The 20,836-nt window shown below is 41.8% G+C and overlaps 1 protein-coding gene across 2 annotated transcripts in view; it reads left to right on the top strand.

Annotated features, from left to right (window-relative positions):
* ADGB (androglobin) overlaps positions 1-20,836 on the top strand; it is a 1,188,702-nt gene that overhangs the window by 905,378 nt on the left and 262,488 nt on the right. For both annotated transcript variants that reach the window (XM_085611585.1, XM_085611586.1), the window contains exon 28: positions 410-573. In XM_085611585.1, coding sequence (XP_085467711.1) covers positions 410-573 — 164 coding nt within the window. The remainder of the gene's footprint in view (positions 1-409; positions 574-20,836) is intronic.

Genomic DNA, 20,836 nt, shown 5'->3' with positions numbered 1-20,836 from the left:
AAAATGACAGTAACTTCAGATGATTGAATGAATTTACAATGGAGATACAACAAAAATGGTTGTGAATAAAAATAAGGATGATAAATCAAGAGTACGTCTTTGAAAGAATTCTTTGAAAGTTGTTGATAAAAAGTAGACCTACATAGGTCTTAGTATACCTGTGCGCGCCACCAATCCGGAAGAGGAACCTACCACTTTCGACCAATTTGATTTGATTTAAGACAGTGTTTCACGACAAAACACTGGGAGGAAGCAGCACAAAATAACGAGAGTAAACAAGAGAACACACTCACAATGAGTGCCTGATGGACTATTGAATTAAATGTTAAGTGAAACGTCCTTAAAAGTGCCAGGTAACATATGTGACTGTGCTTGAGAAAACGCAAAGCTAAACTTTTGTTTTTTATAGCCGGCAAAAGCCAGTCAGCAACAGGAGTGGGATTGAAAAGAAAGCGCAGCAGCCATACTGCAATGGATAAAAGGGAGAAGGCTCCCTCCAGACAAGGAAGCGCCACTGGGATCCACACAGCAGCAGAAGACGCCCTTTTTGAGAATGGTTTAGATACGCATCAGGTAACATTTGAATACATCAATAACATATTATTTAAACTATGTCCTACTCCTAATTCAGTTGTTTCAGGATAGCCACATAGTGTATGAGACGTTCTCTCTCTCACTGAGCAAGTATTGTTCTGTTCCTATGAATTTTCAGTCCTTTCTAATAAACTTTGGTCTGCAAAAGACTGTTTTGATCTTTTGCCAATGAAAATAGACTTTTACTAGTCAGTGCCTGAGATGACATCTGAAGCCTTTTGGTGAATGACTATGATTGTTTAATTGGATTTATAGGAGATCTTTAATGTGACCATAGTGGCATGCAATATTTAATTATTGCTGTCTTCATTTCTCTGCCTCTCCCCCTCCTTTCACTTTTTTTGATCGCTGTATGGCTCTTGTAGATGAACTGTGGACATAAAATCCTAGGTCCTGAATCACAGAATCAAGATTTATTACGCGTTTATTTGACTGAATTAAAGTAAAAAGTTTATAAAAGCCTATAAAAAATATGTATGAATCTTACATCATACAAAAACAGCACTGCTACATTTACCAAACGAATAAGGTCACGCCTAAAACTGGATTTGATGTTTATTGCCTGTCCATGAGTCAGTGCTGGACATATGAACAAATATTTGGGAGATCTTGGAGTGCATTTCAACAAAATGAACAAACTTGATCTTGCTATTCCAAACCCTTCCATTCCTCTAAATGTGAAGCAAGGAGAAGCCCTTCGCTTTCGGATAAGTGCATGGTCGCTTTTTGACGTATAGCGTTTAACCTCCCCATCAATTTACAATAGTTCAGCTCTGATTAAACATCATACTTTGTTGCAGCTTTCTTTATAGCATTTTTTATTGTACTTTGCAAGTCCCTTTGGTTGTGGAATCCCCGACAGGCCAGGAGAAAAGAAATCAGTTATTGATCTGATGAAATGTACCTCCTTAATATTAGCCATATTAAAGGCCTGATTTAGACTTTGGCGGACAGTACTCCATCCATAAGGGGGAGGAGGATATTACCTCTCCCAACCTGATGGACTGCCGTTTGCTAAATTTAGAGATGACCTCCCGCCTGGGATCATCTCTGTACCTTGAAAGGAACAACCATCACGATGGTTCCCTTCAGGTACAAAAACTTTGGTGAACTGCTGCCATTGTTTTTTACGGCCATTCCACATACTTTAAAACATATATATATCTATAGAATGGGTATCAAGGCAACATGATGCGGACACCGTATGATGACGTTTAATAAAGCTGACACTTTTCGACCACCTGGGACTTTGTCAAAGCCATGGCTTTGACCAAGACCCAGGTGGTCGAAATGCGTCCGCTTTATTAAGCCTGTGAGGAAACATCTTGGAGTGCGAACATTCTTGCTAGCGCGGCAGCACAAGCAAAATTGCTTTATATATATATATATATCACTTAAAAAACCATAGGTTTCACACATGTTATAGTTAGCTGGACATTTCACTCGTGAAAAACCATTGAAATTCCCCCGTTATAGTTAGTGCAGGCAACTATAACTCACGCGACCGCAATCCTCTGCTGATGATGTCAGATATTACATCACTGTATTTAGACACTTATTTACCCATGTCTTCTTCCATAAATTTTTAGCTATACATATATTACAAATATTTTTTTTTCAGAAAGACACATATGTCATCAGTGATGTAATATCTGACATCATCAGCAGAGGATTGCGGTCGCGTGAGTTATAGTTGCCTGCACTAACTATAACGGGGGAATTTCAATGGTTTTTCACGAGTGAAATGTCCAGCTAACTATAACATGTGTGAAACCTATGGTTTTTTAAGTGAATTTGCAAGGTTTTTTAAATGCTAATTCCTAACTATAACGTGTGTGAAACCTATGGTTTTTTCAGTGAATTTGTACGTTTTTTTAAATGCTAAGTTATGTATTTATTTATTTTTTTTAAGGTATTTCACCGTGCGCGTACCGTACGCGTACCGTACGCGCACGGTGCGCTTCGCGCACCGTGCGCGCGCTGTGGGAACGCAGTGCGCTTCGCGCACCGCACGCCCACGTTACGCAGTTCGCGGAATTTTTCAGTTTCTACCGTACGTGCACGCTACGCGCACTCCGCGATTTTTCGAAACAAAATTAAAAGAAATTTTGGCCCTTGGGGGTCCTTCTGGGACACCCTGACAAAGACTAGGGGATCAGGAATTGTCCACCCTGCCCCCTTATCACGTTCTCCACCTTTGTTTTTCACCCCCTCAGACTGCGAGAGACAAAATGGCGGCCGACACTTCCTGGTTTCGACCGATTCGAATGTTTACTAAGATCTAACAACCAATCAGAATCGCGCTCGCGCACGGCAGCGTGCGCGTAGGGTAAGTTTTACCGTACGCGCACGGTGCGCGCTTATAGATATTTATATGCTTTTAAATGCTATTTTCTCAGTAAATACTGAACAGATTTACACCAGACCTGCAAAAGGCACATCCCTGACCTGAGGACTACCTCTCTGCCAAATTTCAAGTAATTCTGTTCAGCCGTTCGGGCTGTAGCTTGGACTAAAGGTCCTATGGAAAAATGCATGGGGAAAACGCGTTTTGGGACCCCCCCTTTTTCTCAGCCCCCGCTTGACGAATCCCCCCGAGACTTTCAGGGAAGGAGCGGAGCGGAGCACCCCACCTATTTTGAAAATTTCGCGAGTATTCGTCAATCGGCGCCAAAGTTATTCCAAATAGAATGTTGCGGATTTCCTATGGAAACACGATCCTAACTTTAACTATCTACTGGCGACCGGCAGTAGTTAATATATATATATATATATATATATATTACCTACTGGCGGTCGCCAGTAGGTAGTTATAGTTAGGACCCCTTTTCCATAGGAAAACCTCAACATTCTATTTTGAATAACTTTGGCGCCGGTCGATGAATCCTCGCGAATTTCTCAAAATAGGTGGGGCGCTACGCTCCGCTCCTACCCTGAAAGTCTCGGGGGGATCCGTCAAGCGGGGGCTGAGATAAAAGGGGGGTCCCAAAACGCGTTTTTCCCATGCATTTTTCCATAGGACCTTTAGAACGAGCTACAGCCCGAACGGCTGAACAGAATTACTCGAAATTTGGCAGAGAGGTAGTCCCTAGGTCAAGGAAGTGCCTTTTGTAGGTTTGGTGTAAATCTGTTCAGTAGATTCTGAGAAAATAGCCTTTAAATCAATATATATATCTGAGCCCGCTTACGGTACGCTTACCGTACGCTTACCGTAAGCGTACGGTGGCGTGCGCGAGCGCGATTCTGATTGGCTCTTAGATCTTAGTAAACATTCGAATCGGCCGAAACCAGGAAGCGGCGGCCGCCATTTTGTGTATTTCACTCTGAAAAAAAAGAGTGAAAACAAGAAAAGGGGGCAATGAGGAGAGTTACAGACCCCCTAACATTTGTAAGGGGGTCAAAGAAGGACAGAAAAGTACAAAAAAAACATTTATTGATTTTTAAAAAAATCACGGGGTACGCGTACGGTAAGCTTACGGTAAGCGTACGGTAAAAAAAATAAAAAAAAATAAATGAAAAGCAGATTTAAGAGTTTAGATATTAGGGAGCTCTAAAAAGAGCTGTTGTGTTTATGAAGTCATTTTTTTAGTGGTACCTACAAGTAAGTACCGATGCAGAGTCTAAGGTTCAAAAGGAAGACTCTGTTCCCTTCATCATTGAAGTGCACACCATCTCCTCTATAAATGTCTTGCATGTCATAACGCAAGTTGTTGTGGTAAATGGCACCCATACCATAGTCACGGAGGAAAGCAGAAACAGATTTGTTGACGTGCTTTCTTGCTTTGTCAATCTGTGGACAGAAATGATTGGACCAGTTCCATTTTTGCCTTTGGCATATGTTGGAAAACACAAAGGCAGTTTTAGGGAAAAGTGAAAACAGTTGTGCAAAGGTGTCCTTCATAAGCATTTCCAGACCTACCCCAGTCAAAGTGCCTAGGTCATTGCCACCACAGTGCACTATTATGAGGTCAGGGTGTTGGATTTGCATGAAGGATTTCACCAATGGCATCAATTGGTGCCACTTTAACCCTCTCTGACCAATCCATTTAATGTCTACATTTGGCAAAGCAAGGTCTCTCACCATATCTGTTTTCTCTGCAAACTTTTCACTCCAGAAGACATAGCTGTGCCCTACAATCCACACTGTGAACATCTTCAAAGGAGAACTGGATGCACTCAGGAGGTGTCTTTCAGTAGAATGGCAATATGAAAAGAAAGACAGTTTGGAAATGGAGGCATACATATTTTTTTCAAAACAAAAAGAACTGATTGGCTGTTTCATACCATTCTAGAATAAAAACTAGGCTGTATGTGTAAATTAATAGAAGCATGTTTTGTATTGGTACAAAAAAATGTGTTACCAAAGAACAGTACTATGGATTTGCTGTTAGGTTTGAAAAGTCAAGCACTCTTGCTCTGTGGAATTGAAACATTGTGTGGCGAACTTCTGACCTAACTCCACACAGCAGTGTTCCATGAGCTGTTGCTATGGTAGCAGGCAGAAGTCAAGTTGGGGGAAGGGTACTAGGCAGAAGTCAAGTTGGGGGAAGGGTACTTTTGGAAAAGGGTTGGTTTTCAACCAATAGAAATGTGTGATTACATTTGAAAAAAAGGGGGAAGCACTGAGATTTGAAACTTACATGTATATGTGTGGAAAAATAGAGGGAAAGTTTGCCATTATCTGGTTCTGCTGAGAGGAGAGAGGTGAACACAACAGAGATCCTGGCTCTGATAATCTGCTGTTTGAGTGTCACATTTCTTTCACAACTAACTAATTTTAAAGGTGAGTTTACAGTTTGAGAGGGGATGTATGTGGTAACTTAAGAAATGAATAATAGAAATGGAAATTGTTTTTGTTGTAGTTGCGTTTATCATTTTCTGTTTTGGGAGAAATTTAAATGTGAGGAACATGTAAAATAATATGGAGTATGTTTTCACAATAAATTAAGGTGTACTGGAAAAAAAAAGAATAGTTTAAGGGTTTGAGGTTGGACTCAGTAATGCAAATACATTCAGCATCACTAAGGCTGGTTGCCCTTGCTGGAGTGTAGGCAGTCACCGAGAATACACATGGTGGTGGTCTGAAAAAACAGTTTGGACATGTGCATTTAAATAAATCAAAAAAAGTGGTTTCATAATGTGTCAGTCTGTAAAAGTGATTTTCTCTTGCCCCGAAAAAAAAGAGCAGTAAGTGTGCTTTCAAATTGGCAAAGAAATTTCGTTTTGGGACTAATGTGAAAACATGACTCTGTGTGCAGAGAGGAATTATAGGCAGAGATTTATTGCGTATTGCTCTGGTGATTTCACAGTTGCATTAGATGGAAAGGGGGAGCGAATTTTTGGGGGAAGAAGCAGACTCTTAGCACACACCCATGTGCTTGCCATGTATAATCATGCACAGTATTTACAAGCGAGTGGGGTTTTCAGGTTTCAGTCTGTAATGCAAATACATTCAGCATCACTAAGGCTGGTTGCCCTTGCTGGAGTGTAGGCAGTCACCGAGAATACACATGGTGGTGGTCTGAAAAAACAGTTTGGACATGTGCATTTAAATAAATCAAAAAAAGTGGTTTCATAATGTGTCAGTCTGTAAAAGTGATTTTCACTTGCCCCGAAAAAAAAAGAGCAGTAAGTGTGCTTTCAAATGCAATTGCTTTCACAATTTATAGTGAAATGCAATATATTCTGAAAACAGCAAAAATAAGGCAAAAATATTTTTTGGAAAAAAATGTAAATATGTGTACTGTATTATAAATTGTTTTTAAAATATTAATACTTTTTTCTTTTTTTTCAGATTGATATAGAAAATTTTCGAAAACTAGAACCATTTTTAAAACTATTTTTTTTAAAAACAAATGAATAAATATTTTTTGGAGTGAGTATGGTAAGTCAATAATAATAATTGTAGTCTCTCAAGGACCTTGTAATGTGTTTATTGATTTTTAGTGTTTTTTTAAAAAAAAAAAAAAAAAAGTACGCGCACCGTACGCGTACGGTAAAAAAAAATAAAAAAAAGTTTTTAAAAACATATGTAAAAAAAAGATGAAAGATAAGGTTGGCTCTTAAAAGAACCGTTGTGTTCATGCAGGGACAGAGGAAAGGAAGCATGGGAAAATTATTCAAAGCGACAAATGTGCTGATCTATTTTGTTGTTCACTAGGGAAACACTGGTCTCCCTATAGCAAATTAGATCTTGACAAAATGTGCATCGAATATCAACCTTCCGAAATCGAGGGTTGATTTCCAGAGGGCCAGCAAAAGGAGATTCTCCCCCCACAGATGAAGGGCTCACCTGACCTGCAGAAGAAGGAGTCAGCCCTGCAGATGATGGTCCAGGCTGAGCTGCTGTGGATGTACTGGCTTGTCTTTCTGAAGAGTTACCTCCAAAAAGATGACCATGTGTCCTTCTGTGTACATCCTGGAGGTGTCTCTTCATGGTGTGATTCCCAAAGGAATACTTCCTGTTAGGATTACCTCTAGAAAGTACACGCTTACACAGCTTACAAGTCACTAAGGGTGCATTTACCTTTTGCTGGCCTTCAGGAAAAGTAAAATAATCCCATACATAAGAGGGCTTTTGTTTCCTCGATCTCTGCCTCAAGACAGTGCTGCTAGTGCTAGCCTCACTCTCAGAAGAGCTCTGCTGTTCTGCCATCGTATCCCAAAGACAAACCAGCTCCTTCTCCCAAGGGATCACAAGCAGAAATGAGGGGAATGGGTGTGGTGTAGGAGAGTTCTAGAACTGAAAGTAGTTTCAACCAATCAAAAGTTGTGTTTCATGATCACATGACCTACCGTACGCTTACGGTACGCTTACGGTACGCTTACGGCAAAAGTGCGCATGCGCGTAAAAAAGACACGCGCTTGCGCGCATGCGCATAACAGTCACTCCCGGCACTTCCGCGTAACGTGCGCGTGTAGCGTACACGCGTACGCGTCCCACGCGGAGTACGCGCGGCTACGCAAATTGCGTAACTATACGCAAGCAGCGTAGGAAAATTACAGACGTTGCGTAAACCGTACGCTTACCGTGAGCTTACGGTACGCGTACTAAAAAAATAAAAAAAAAAATAGAAAAAAAGTACTGCAAATAAATTTTACATGTTTATTTTAAAAAATATATAAAAAAAACATATTAAAGAATTTTAAAAATGTAATCATAGTCTTTATAAAAGGTAAGAAAATTAAAATAAAAATATGTTAGAAAAAATAGAAGAAAAAAAAAAATTAGCATTTAAAAAACCTTGCAAATTCACTGAAAAAACCATGGGTTTCACACACGTTATAGTTAGGAATTAGCATTTAAAAAACCTTGCAAATTCACTGAAAAAACCATGGGTTTCACACACGTTATAGTTAGGAATTAGCATTTAAAAAACCTTAGAAATTCAGTGAAAAAACCATAGGTTTCACACACGTTATAGTTAGGAATTAGCATTTAAAAAACCTTAGAAATTCAGTGAAAAAACCATAGGTTTCACACATGTTATAGTTAGCTGGACATTTTACTCGTAAAAAACCAATGAAATTCCCCCGTTATAGTTAGTTCAGCTAACTATAACTCGCGCGCCCGCAATGCACTGCTGATGACGTCACATATTACATCACTCATGACATGGTCAGTGACATCACTCATGACATCACTGATGACATCTCAAATGACATCACTGATGACCTCACTGATGACATCATCCTTGTGATAGAGTGGCAGACCTCCTCTTCCCCTAATAAAACCTTTGATACACACATTCAAAAATAGAGACTAAAATTTACAAAACAATGGACATACCAATAACAGTTACAACAACCTCTTCAGTAATTCTAAGATCCACATACACATCCACTCATTCACCAACAGTCCAATACAGTCACTCATACATGTACTCACTTATCATATGTACTCATACACCTATACATCCTGTTACACAATGCCACTCATCCATAGAGCTACTCACACACATAGTCACTCATGCTAATAAAGAATCAAACATACATTTACTTGCATATACAGTTATACACACACCACCACACTTACTTCTACGGAAACTTACACATACTTAGTCTTTTAAACAATTACTTATAGAAATACATACTTATTCATACAGGAACTCTTTCAATCTCTCACTCTTACATATACTCACATATATAAACCAATAGTCACATATACTAGTTTTAAACATATGTAGTTACTCATAAAGACACTATTGAGACAGTCATTCACTCACTAACACACCCATAGACACACTCATCCACCCATGCAGTCCTGCACACATGCTCTGTTCAACACATACAAACAGTGAGTCACTCATTCATGCACCTATGCACTACGTCATACCCCCCACCGAACCATGCAGACACTCATACTGATACTCAAAAAACCAACTAATAACCTATATAGACACCCATGTAGCTACTCTCCAACCCATGCAGCCACTTATACACAAAGTGAGAGACTGATACAGATATTTATATATTTAAACATTACTCACTAAGCCATGTATTCACTATGATACACTTAATCAGTCAGTTACACAATCAATTTTTCAAAAAGAAATCATCCATTTAGACAGTAATATACCCATTTATTCTTCCATCGACCTTGAGATATACATATATAAAACATATTTAATTTTCAGAAAAACACACATTCACTGGATGATGTCATCAGTGAGGTCATCAGTGATGTCATTTGAGATGTCATCAGTGATGTCATGAGTGATGTCACTGACCATGTCATGAGTGATGTAATATGTGATGTCATCAGCAGTGCATTGCGGGCGCGCGAGTTATAGTTAGCTGAACTAACTATAACGGGGGAATTTCATTGGTTTTTTACGAGTAAAATGTCCAGCTAACTATAACATGTGTGAAACCTATGGTTTTTTCACTGAATTTCTAAGGTTTTTTAAATGCTAATTCCTAACTATAACGTGTGTGAAACCTATGGTTTTTTCACTGAATTTCTAAGGTTTTTTAAATGCTAATTCCTAACTATAACGTGTGTGAAACCCATGGTTTTTTCAGTGAATATATATATATATATACATATATATATATATATTTTTTGTTAGAAACAAACTCCTAAATTGTGAGTTTGTTTCTGAAAAAGCAATGCCCCCCACTCTCTGGGAGATCTCTTAGGGGACGCCAGCCACTGGAATTAGGGTGTGTGGCGTCTGGGTGATGGAATGCCCTTTCTCTGACGGCCCCTGCTCCATTGGGCCATTGAAGCAAGCTTTCTGTTTGAAGAGTCATTGCAGTCTTTATCAACACAAAGCTTATGGTCTGACCATCTCTAAATGAGGTAGGCAGACTGAGAGTTTGACGGAAAAAGTAATCGGACGTGTTTGCAACAGAGTAACCGGTCCGTCATACTCTAAATGAGTCCCTAAGTTCTTGATGAATTAACAGTATCACAGTTTTCAGGAACCCCTTACTTAAATGATGCAAAGTTTATGTGTTCTGTCCATAAATTATAATTGTAATTTCTGAGGAGAAGGCCTTTTACCACATATATATCTTTTGTTTGTATGTTTTATAGGCAATACTAGTCATTCCCACTTCTAAGGGATGGCTTCGGTTGGCAATCTCACCCTCATCAATAACATGGATTAATGTAATTGACCTCCTGCCTTTTAAAAGAAATGTAATATTCTTGAAGGGACACATTTTAACAGCATAAAGTAAAATGTACTGAGTCATGGATTCATATGTGAGATGGAGTGATTCCATCTTTTGTTTGCCCATGTTTGCTCAGGTTTATTAAGAAATGAAAGTGGCTTTTCGCAGTAGAAGTAACTACAGTTATTAGTTTCACAAGAATATCTGTTCATTTTTTCCTTATTAAGACATTTTTCATGAGTTTTATTGGTTTGAAACACCAACGGCAGGAATATAAAGTCCATATAGGGCAACTCATCTGGTACACAGTATTCATTACATGAATGGTGTGAAGCGCACTAATGAGACCGCACATCTACTTGGTCCATCTGCCCAAGCCATTACCCCCAAACCTTGGCTTCTTTCCGGGGACACCCACGGGCTTCCTAGACGACCCACTCCTGCTGTACGCACCAGTCCACACCTCTCCTCCATTTTTCCAGGGTGGGCAGTCTACAAGCCAACCATTGTGAGGCAATGTCGCGATTAGCCACCAAGAGAGCCATTCCCAAGAAGAACCTCTAAGCCCTTGCTCCCCCAGTCCACTCAAATACCCCAAGTAGAATCAGTATGGGTGACATGGGAATCTCCCAGCCCAGAACCCCAGACAACTCCCTGAGCACCTCTGTCCAGTAGGTAAGTATAAATGACAGGCCCAAACGATTTGGTAAAAATCTGCGGGTTCAGTGCCACGTCGTGGGCAGGTGGGGGGAGAAATAAACAGAGTAGAGATAATTGGTTTGAATGAGGTGCAGCCTGGCCGAGGTTGTTAGTTCCTGCGGGGCCATTAGTTCATCCCTTCAGTCTTCATCCTCCATAGGTTTCACCCAATCTTCCCGCTGATTCCTGAGGTGGTCTAGGGGGAGTTAATGATGAGTGTACGGTAGATCTGTGAGATCCCCACTCTGCCTAAGTGTCCCATCAACAGTTTGGCTTCCAGCAGGCTGAATTCTGGCAGGAAGTCCAGTGTAATGGAGTGGGCGGCAAGTGAATGTCTGAGCTGGAGGTAAAACTGGGAGTGTGTGAGGATGAATGTCTGCTCAAGCTCGTGGAAGGACTGTACATGAGTCCCTGACCAAACGTCCCCTAACCTAATGATACCAATACGATCCCAGGGATGAAAGCCGCTAAGGGACACCATTTCCCTTAACCAGGTGCCATGCCAAAGTGGGGTTTGTTGCGTAAGCCCATTCTCCCATTGCATGTGGCCCAAGTTCGCTCTCCATGCAAGAAATACCATCCAGGTTTCTATAGGCAATGAGAAGGAGATCGGGGTTCCATAAAGCATGCTCTGAATCTGGGAGAAGTCCAGCTGTGTGAGCTTTACTCTGTAGGCAGGGTCCGACCATCCTCTGTTGAACCAGTTGTGGATGACGAGCAGATGGGCAGAGAGTTAGTAAAGATAGGGGTTGGACATACCCATGTCCCCGTCGTAAGGTCCTCGCTGACAGTGCACAAGGACGATATGTGGTCTGGAGTCGCTCCACAGAAATGACGTCATAGCCCTGTCTAGGGCCAAGAACCAGGTTCAGGGCAGCTGAAGGGGTACGTTTTGAAAGATGTACAAGAAGCTTGGAGGGATCATCATTTTGTATCGGGCTATATGGCCTGAAATGTTGAGGGGAAAGGAACGCCACTTGGTAAGATCAGATTTAGCTTTCCAAACCAGCGGTTGGAGGTAAAGGGTCCAAGTGAGTTTGGGGAGCAGAGTTACCCATATACCCAAGTTCTTGAAGCTGAGTCTTCGCAGGGGGATCCTCGCCTGCCAGTTAAAGCAATCCCGGGACGAGGCTAGGGGAACCAATGCGGACCTGGCAGGATTCAGTCTCAGGCCGGACGCCTTTGCGAACCACCCGAGCAATCAGAGGTATCGGGGCCCACTAACTGCCGGTTGGGCCAGGTACAGCAGGACATCATCCACGCACACCACAGTGTGGTACTCGTGGCCTGCACCCCACCTCTGTCCGGTGAAGTGAGGATCCGTGCGGATGAGTCATGCTAGGGGCTGTATAGTCATGGCAAAGAGGAGGGGGGACAAATTTCAGCCCTGTCTGGTTCCCCGCTCAATAGGAAAGGTTTTTGAGAGAACTCCATTGACTCGAACCCGGGCTGTGGGATTGGTGTAAAGTGCCTTAATTATGCCCTGGAATCTGGACCCGATACCTGCTCAGATCACGTACCAACTGCAGGTAGCCCCAATCCATCGAGTCAAGGGCCTTTTCAAAGTCAAGAAGAAGTAAGGCAGAGTTGGGAGGCAGATAGTGTTGGTGTGCCAGGGCCATGTGCAGTCGTCTGATACAGTGTCACGTGCTCCGAAGTGGCATAAAGCCGCATTGGTCCAGATGCACCAGAGTTGTCATAATGCGCCGGAGTTGATTCGCCAGAATCGCGGCATAAAGTTTTACGTCCCCCTTGAGGAGCAAAATTGGACAGTAGTCCACACACACAGTGGAGGGGCACTGCGTCTTGGGTATCACTACTATGGTTGCAGAATCATCCTCGGCCAGAAAAGAACCCCCCTTGCACGACCTCTTAATAGAACTGCAAGAGGTAAGGGGCAAGAGTCTCTCTGAATGTGCTGTAATATTCCATCGGGAAGCCGTCAGGACCCAGTGTTTTGCCAGGCTCCATACCAGCCATTGCATTTCTGATCTCTTCCACTGTGAGGGGTTCGTCCAGGGCACATGTGTCAAGGCTGGGAAGTGGAAGTGAGTTGAGGAAGGCCCGGGTTACCACCACATCTCTAGCCACGGGTCTGGCATATAGGTTTTGGTAGTCGGAAGAAAAAAGTCTGCGCTATCTCCGGTAGGGAGCACTGGGGTTGGCCATGGACGTCGAGTATTTCTGGGAGGATCCTGTTGGCCTGCAGGTGTGAGGCCAGCCAATAGAATAACTTCCAATTTGTGTCCCCCCAGCCTTAGATTCTGGCCGTTGTAGTCCTCCAAAGTATTTGGCCGTCTCAAGGGAGTGTAATCAGATGTCCTCCCTGAAAAGGCTCAGACGACTAGAGACTTCCACCTGTAGGCTAGCTTCCAGTTGCTGTTCCAACAGGAGAGCCTGAATAACTGTTCTTTAAAATGACACCCAAAAATCTAAAAAGTGTTGTCCCATATACTAGGACCTACTCATCCTTGGCCAGACAGCTATTCTAAAAGGTCCAAGACAATGCCTTCCACATAAATCAAAGACTGTGGATTTGTTTCTCCTAATTTTGATAGAAAGGACATTATTGATTTTAAGGAAACTGGAAAGCCGGGTATGTGCAAGGCGAATAATAAAGGAGCAACTATAACTCTATGTTGAAGTTTTTTTCTGCCATCTGGATTTTGTATATACTCATTTCTGCTTCCACATTGAATCCAGACCTTCTTTGTTTCATGGGGGTCAGATGTCAGTAGTAACTAGTGAATGGGGTTTGCCTATTGTAAAAGCTTCTTCCAGATGATTAGTCTGTCTTCCTTATTAAAAGTACTTGAAAAATTGATGACTGCTGTGTGTGGATGCTTATCACTTTTTTATCATCAAAATTCTTTATTCGATTAAAATACATATTAACCATAAAAGAGATAGTTAAATACACAAATAAAAACTCAAGATTAAAATATAAAACAAGGGCCAGATCAACAACCATGACAATTTGCGAGTCGCTAATTGCTCTCGATTGCAAGTCACAATTTGCGAGTCGCAAATTGCTATGTACAACAGTGTCAGAGACACTGTTTGCGATTCCAAATGGGGTCGCAAATTGCATGCCTCATCAATATTCATGAGGCACTCGCAATTTCAGGCCCCATTGGGAATGGCTGGCCCTCGCAGGGATGGTGGCCTGCTGGGCTCAGCAGACCTCCATGTCTGGGACTGCTTTTCAATAAGCAGTTTTTTTTTCAATGCAGCCAGTTTTCCTTAAAGGAAAATGGGATGCATTTAAAAAAAAAGAATGAAATGTTTTCGTTTCATTTTTTAAGGGCAGGTAGTGGTCCCTGGGACCACTGCCTGCCCCTAAAAATATTTTCCCCTGCATTTGCAAAAGGAAATGGGTCACCTGGGGACCCCTTCATGTTTGCGAGTGCATTACCACCCTCTTGAAGAGGGCGGTAAAGTGCGAGTGTTTCGCAACCACAATTGCGGTCTCAAAACATTCTTACATAGGGTTGTGAGTCGCAATTAGGAACGGACGCCCTTGGAACACCCCCTCCTAATTGCAAGTCGCAAATAAATTGCGACTCACTAAATAGGGTTTGTACATGGCCCTATAAGTTTTTGCATGCGCAAACTGGTCGCTAACCCGTTTGCACGTGCAGAAATGGGTCGACCATCTGGCCCCTAGACACTGCTACAGTAAGTCACCCCAAGCATGCCTCATTATTTGAACAGCATTTAAAAAACAATCAACATAGTAGGTAACATATTCCCCAGATAATAATTATTTAAAAAATAACGCTGCGCAAACCTGGTTAAAATTCCGGCCCTTCAACAGTGGAATGATATACAATTTCCTTGTTTTCTCATAAGGTCTACAAAACATTGTAAAATGCAGGGTATGTTGCGGAGACACCCAGTCGCAGCCACAAGACCCAAGCTATTTCAAATCATTCCAACCTCTTTGGCCCACAAGCAATAAATGGAACTGGTTGAACCTAAATCTAGTAAGAAAAAAGCAATGGGTACTATTAGTCACAAATGTGAGATGGGTTTCCATCGACTGGACTATTTTGAACAGAATAAAGCCCCGGACTGTAGATTTCTGTAATTTCTGACTTTCACTGTTCCATTTCGTGTACATTAAAAATTGTTCGTTGACCATTTCCAATCAGACTTGACCAGACGGGTTAGTGAAAAATAAGCACTCCATAAGTTCCAGAAAGACTCCTTGATATGCTTAAGCCGGGATATACAGTGGGCATTATCAAGAGAGACACAATCCCGTAAAATGTCCTTATTTAATTTAGTTACAACACTTATCCAAATGTTCCAAGTTCCTTATTAGCAATAGAAGATGGAGTGCTCTGAGGGACATTTAACAAGCGCCTGAGAAATGTATTTTCAATAACATGTAACTGACAAATATTCACATACCCCCCATATGTCACTACCATATACAACTTTAGGAAGACATTTTTCCTGATATACCTGCAATAATGTATTTAATGGCTTCCTACCTGATCTGGAAGCAAAACCAAATACTGCTGCAATCTCTCTTATGAAATTGCCCTGTTTTGCTTGGAACAAGGGTTACAGGGTCACTGTGGAGTCAAACCTCAGTCTCAAGAAGGATAATGCACTGACCTTCGATAAGGTATGTGTCCCCACCTGAAATGTTTGAGATTTCGTAGATCGTCGTCCCATCTCTTTTACAAAGGATTTGTGAAAATCAATTGCTAAATCCAACTCCTCCATAAAGACTACAAAAGCTTCCAGAAGGATTTGTAAACCCCTACTGGCTCTAGCCATCAATACAGCATCATCTGCGTTTAGCAATACAGGCAACGAAAGCGTTTCTATTAAGGGGAAATCTGCTTTAGTTGTCACTAACACATGTTTCAATCTGTTAATATACAAAGTGAATAAAAAAAGTATTGGAATGCACCCTCGTCAGACCCATCTGCCCATTTTAAAGGAACAAGTACAATGAGAATCATCCGTAAAATAGACTACTGATGAAGTATTGGGGTGAAGATCCTTCAAGAAATAAACAAAATCAGGATCAACCCCCACGGATAATAACATTTTCCATAATTTAGCACAGTTAACTCTAGCAAAAGCCGATGTGAGGTCCATTAAGGCCATGTTTTTTACAGATCATGCCACTACATACTTGTTCGTGACCATATAGAAATTCAGGCACTGATCGATAGAGGACCTACCTGGGCTAAAGTCATACTGCAATTCCAACAAAATGTTGTTTTTGTCTGCTCAAGTCATTAGTCTGTCTAAAAGGACCCTCCCCAGGACCTTCACAACTGAGTCAATTAAGGAAATTGGTCTATAGAACTGGGGATTGTCCTTATCGCCCTTTTAAAAAACTGGCACAATAATAGAAGTGGTCAAAGAATGAAGGGCACCTTCCCTAACCTCTGCACTTAGGCTCAAAGTTAATACTGTTGCCCTTATCTAAATATCACTTAAATATAGATGGTAGGGGTCCCATTCGGTCCCCGGGGCCCTTGTTCTTGGACAACCCTAATATTCCTTTTTAACTTCTAAATCAAATAATGAATTTCAGGTCCCTTCCACTGCCAAAAAAGGTTTGTAGTGAATACCCAGTGCCTCCCAATTTTAAATCCCTGCAAATCAGGAGACCCGTCTATCTGGGGTAATGTGATGGCATAGCGACCCATTGTCATTTGGAGCAAAACAGGGCTGGTTAATAATATTCCAAAATAGGAAGCTGTTCCTTAGGCAGCTCATTTGCAGTAAATTATCCCAAGCTTCATTTCTGCGTTCGAGCTTGCAATTACTTTGGCATGCAGCTATTCGTATAGGCTCTATGGGCTTGAACTTCAGAGCTCTTTGTAAACTTCTAAGTGTTTGAGTGCACCCTTTATCAAGCCATTTAGAAGCTGACTTATGCCTATTTGACTGAGTGAGAGACTAAGAATGTCAGAGGCTATCTGGGAAACACTAGAAAAAGCCCCTAAACGTCACTAAACAATGACTCAGTATTTAAGCAAACAGTAGCCTCCAATAGACAGTCAGAGTATAGATTCCTCTTGAAGATCTCAGGGGTCGTCTGTGTCCATCAAAGCCTTCTACCCTGATTGACCACTAACCAGACACTATTGTCCCCTTCTATTTCCATTTTAACTGAGTGCGACCACTCTACTGAAAGGCAAACTGGATTATGATCACTAAATGGACTCTGTGGAATCTTTATATCACTTCTTTAAAATATAAGGGGACAGAAACAAGAGTCAAATCAATTATAGAGGCACAGCCCCTTCCGATAAAAGTAGCGAGTACTAGAGGCAACTTAGAGGAGACCAGTTTATCAAAGGAATGAGCTAGGTTAAATTCACTTGCAAGAGAGTTGAAGACGTCCCATTTCCTGGTATGTTTCATATGTAAACCCACTGAAGACATACTTTTCAAATCCTTCCTCAATGATTTGTAAGGGCCCCTTCACAAATGAGTATTAAAATCCCCAGCCAAATTATATTAGCAATTATTTCTCTCCTTTGGTCAAGCTGTCTTATGAATGAGCCAAAAGCACCACAGTTGCCCACATCATGCGAGGAGGTACTAGCTTTGTAAAAATTCATCAAAATTAATTGACTCAACTTCACTTTCTAGGCCAAGGAAACAAAAGTAACTAAACTTCCTTTAACCCTACCTCCCATTGACTCATGTGCAGGGACACAGTAAATCTTATACCCCTCCAGCAAACAAACAATGATGCCATAGGCCTACAATGTACCAGCTTATGAGTTCTAGTCCTTTTGATCTCATTGTGCAACAACTACCCGAATTAGTAGTGGTAGATGTCTCTCATGCTACCAGGAGTGTGTCTTGTAATCTAAGTCAGTCACAGTGGTCCAGGATACTCGAGGCTCATATTTGTTGTCTGTCTGTAGAAAAAGGCTCAAGGAGACCCACTCTTGTGTGAGGTCCAAAATTACTTATTGGCTGAAAATTGGTAGGACACACAACTGCGAGCCGGTAGAAAAACCCCAATGGGAGGGTCATGATAGATGAAGCTTTGCTGGTTTTAGACAAACCCGTGGCAGCCAATGCATGAGCCGCCAACCCGTTCTTGTTAAATTTTATAACCACACAATTTCCTAAAATATTGTTAGTATCTTTCCCAATCCAGCCCTTCCTTCTACCCATGTTGAACAAATCATAAATATTAGACCCCAAGGGGAATGACACCCTATCCAATGAGTAGTCTTATTTTTATGTTGCATATAACTTGCAGCAGTATTAGGCTTCAACTGGGGAACATTGCCCAAACGACCACATAAGGAGAGGCCTTAGGAGAAAGATCAATGGCAACTCCCACTCTAGAAGTAAATAGTTTGTCTGAGGCAGAATTGTTAATACCCCTATAAGACCCCAATTTGCACATCTGGGTATAGGAATCACACTCCGATGGATACTCTTGGTTAAATTGAGAGGGGTCCCTCTCCTGCTTACCACTTTGTTCAGGCCCCAATTTAGACTAAGTCCTTCCGCCAGACCGGGAAACACCTCCATCATCCCATAAAGGCACCTAGTTGAATTCCCTACTGACTAGATCAACTCAAGCTGCCTCAGTTCTGCTAGCAATAGCGAGTTGTCCATCATTATCAGACCAGTTTTGATTGAGCAGTTTTACCTCAGCCTTAATTCTAAAATTGAATGCTCTATATTACCAAGACAGTTGCCTTTAGACTCAACTAGCTCTTTGATAAGTGATTCAGCCTTGGAATATAGCTTTTCCAACACAATGTGAACCCAATTATTATGCAAGACCAAGTCCTTCAGTAAACCATCCAGAAATTTCACATTGTTTAAAGTACTTTTTGATGATTTAGCCATCTTGGCTGCCCACTCTCTTTTTCTTTCCTCTCCTGGGCTGGAGGAAAGGAGTATGAAACAGTGTCATCACAGGGAGTGACTGCCTCTGGGCATGCCCGATGGACTTCTACACGTATCATTGCAAGATTGCCTCCACAAAAGGGTCCTTCCTCACCAGGACACTCTGATACAATTGCTGGAACAAAGTCATTCTTGGAGACCGGGCTGGAACTGTTTTTACTTTGGGAAACAGTCCTAAGACTTTATGACCAATATGAATGATACACCAGCTTCTCCATATTGATTATCTCTTCATTGAGAACCCCTACTGCCAATGATAAATATGATAACTATACTGGACTTACCCACTGGTGCTTATCTGTCTCCAAAACTATCCATTTCAGTGGATCCGTAGGGACAGTTAGTGTACGTTTTCCCATTGTTCCAGCACCAGAATGCTCAATGCCAGAAGGGGGGCCATGTCTGGTCTCAAATGGTCTTGCCCGGGCACGTCCCACAGCTTCCAAAACACACCCACAAGGTACAGCAATCAGCTCCCCCCTACTCCAGGTGTACAGCAGCCTGGGACTTTGAGTCTGGTGCCTAGCGGCGTTCTGCGGCTTCCAAAATATGCCCGCCTGGCTTGGCAATCAGATCCCCCCACCTTGTGGCTTACAGCAGCCTGGGACTTAGAGTCTGGTCCTCAGGCAGGTCAGGTTGGGGCAGTGCAGGCTGTGAATCTCATGCAGCGGGGTCGAACAAAATTCGCCTGCATAGCGTGGCAATCAGCCTCCCCCACTTCTTTGCGTACAGTAGCCTGGGATTTGGAGTCCGGTTCCCAGGCAAGTGAGGGCAGGGCAGTGCAGCCTGTGTATGTATATATATTCACTGAAAAAAATAAAGGTAAAAGTAATGTAATAGTTAGGTATAGTAATAAGATTTTAGCTTGCATTAAAAACAACCCTAGAAATTCACTGAAAAATCAAAGGCTAGAAGATGTTCTAGTTAGGTGTTTAAATAACACAAAAACGAACATTTGAAAACAAAGAACCCTGAAGTTCACCAGTTATAGTTCACTGAGCTATCTCTACCCAAGAAGGAGCTGGAAGTCTATCTGCCATACATCCTCCTTAACATAACACTTAGCACAAAACTGGTATAGCAGGGATCATCTCCGTCTGATTTATTTGGGACAAAAAAAAACTTATGTACTTCATGACAGCTTGACAAAATATAGAAACATTGGTCGGAAAGGTCTAACCCACTCTTTTGTGGCATGCTTCATCATTGGTCAGTCTGAACCACTGTGTTAGGATAATACCAACACGGTGATCTCAACTTCGTGTGGGAAGGTCAGCAACAGGGTCCAGTTAGTCTTAAAACAGCCTAAGTGGAAAGAATTTCCTTATTGTGTGATACACTTGGCTGGATTAAAAAGTGTGGACATGCTGTAGAGAGTTTATATCTCAAGCATCACATCACAGTCTGATTGCCATCATGTTTCGTCCACAATTGGATCCCTCAATGGAGGGTCACAGGACTTCATCAAGGTGGTCCAGGTACCTCTACAGTCAGTTGTTCATGCACTTCTCAAGTGCATGCTAGGTAAGAACAGGTCTCACCTGTCAGTCTATCATCTTCACCCTACATTAGTTGACTGTTGTGCCATGCAGACCCACACGGGAGGAGTCTCCCCTGTAGCCACACATTCATCAAGGTCCAGGTTCCTGCCATCCACATGAGTCAGCCGCCGGTGCTCACTGGTGGTCGGACTGGCCAATGATGCAACATGCCACAACAGAGTGGGTGAGACCTTTACGACCAATATCTCTATATTTTGGCATGCTAACTCTCATGTAGTATATAAGTTATTTTTGTGTCCCTGATGAAACACAATGTGATGATACCTCCTATACCAGTTGTGTGTTAAATAGATTACTGAGCTAACTATTACTTACACCCCACAATGCACTGCTTATGGCCTCACATATTACATCGCTTATGCCAAGTTAAATGACATCATTGATTACATCACTTTTGAACATCACTGATGACATTTCAAATTACATAAGCGATGACATCACTG

Source organism: Triturus cristatus, chromosome 6, assembly GCF_964204655.1.
Source record: "Triturus cristatus chromosome 6, aTriCri1.1, whole genome shotgun sequence".
Lineage (NCBI taxonomy): Eukaryota > Metazoa > Chordata > Amphibia > Caudata > Salamandridae > Triturus > Triturus cristatus.
Note: the sequence above shows the minus strand (reverse complement) of the source record. Positions and strands in the feature narration are given on the sequence as shown.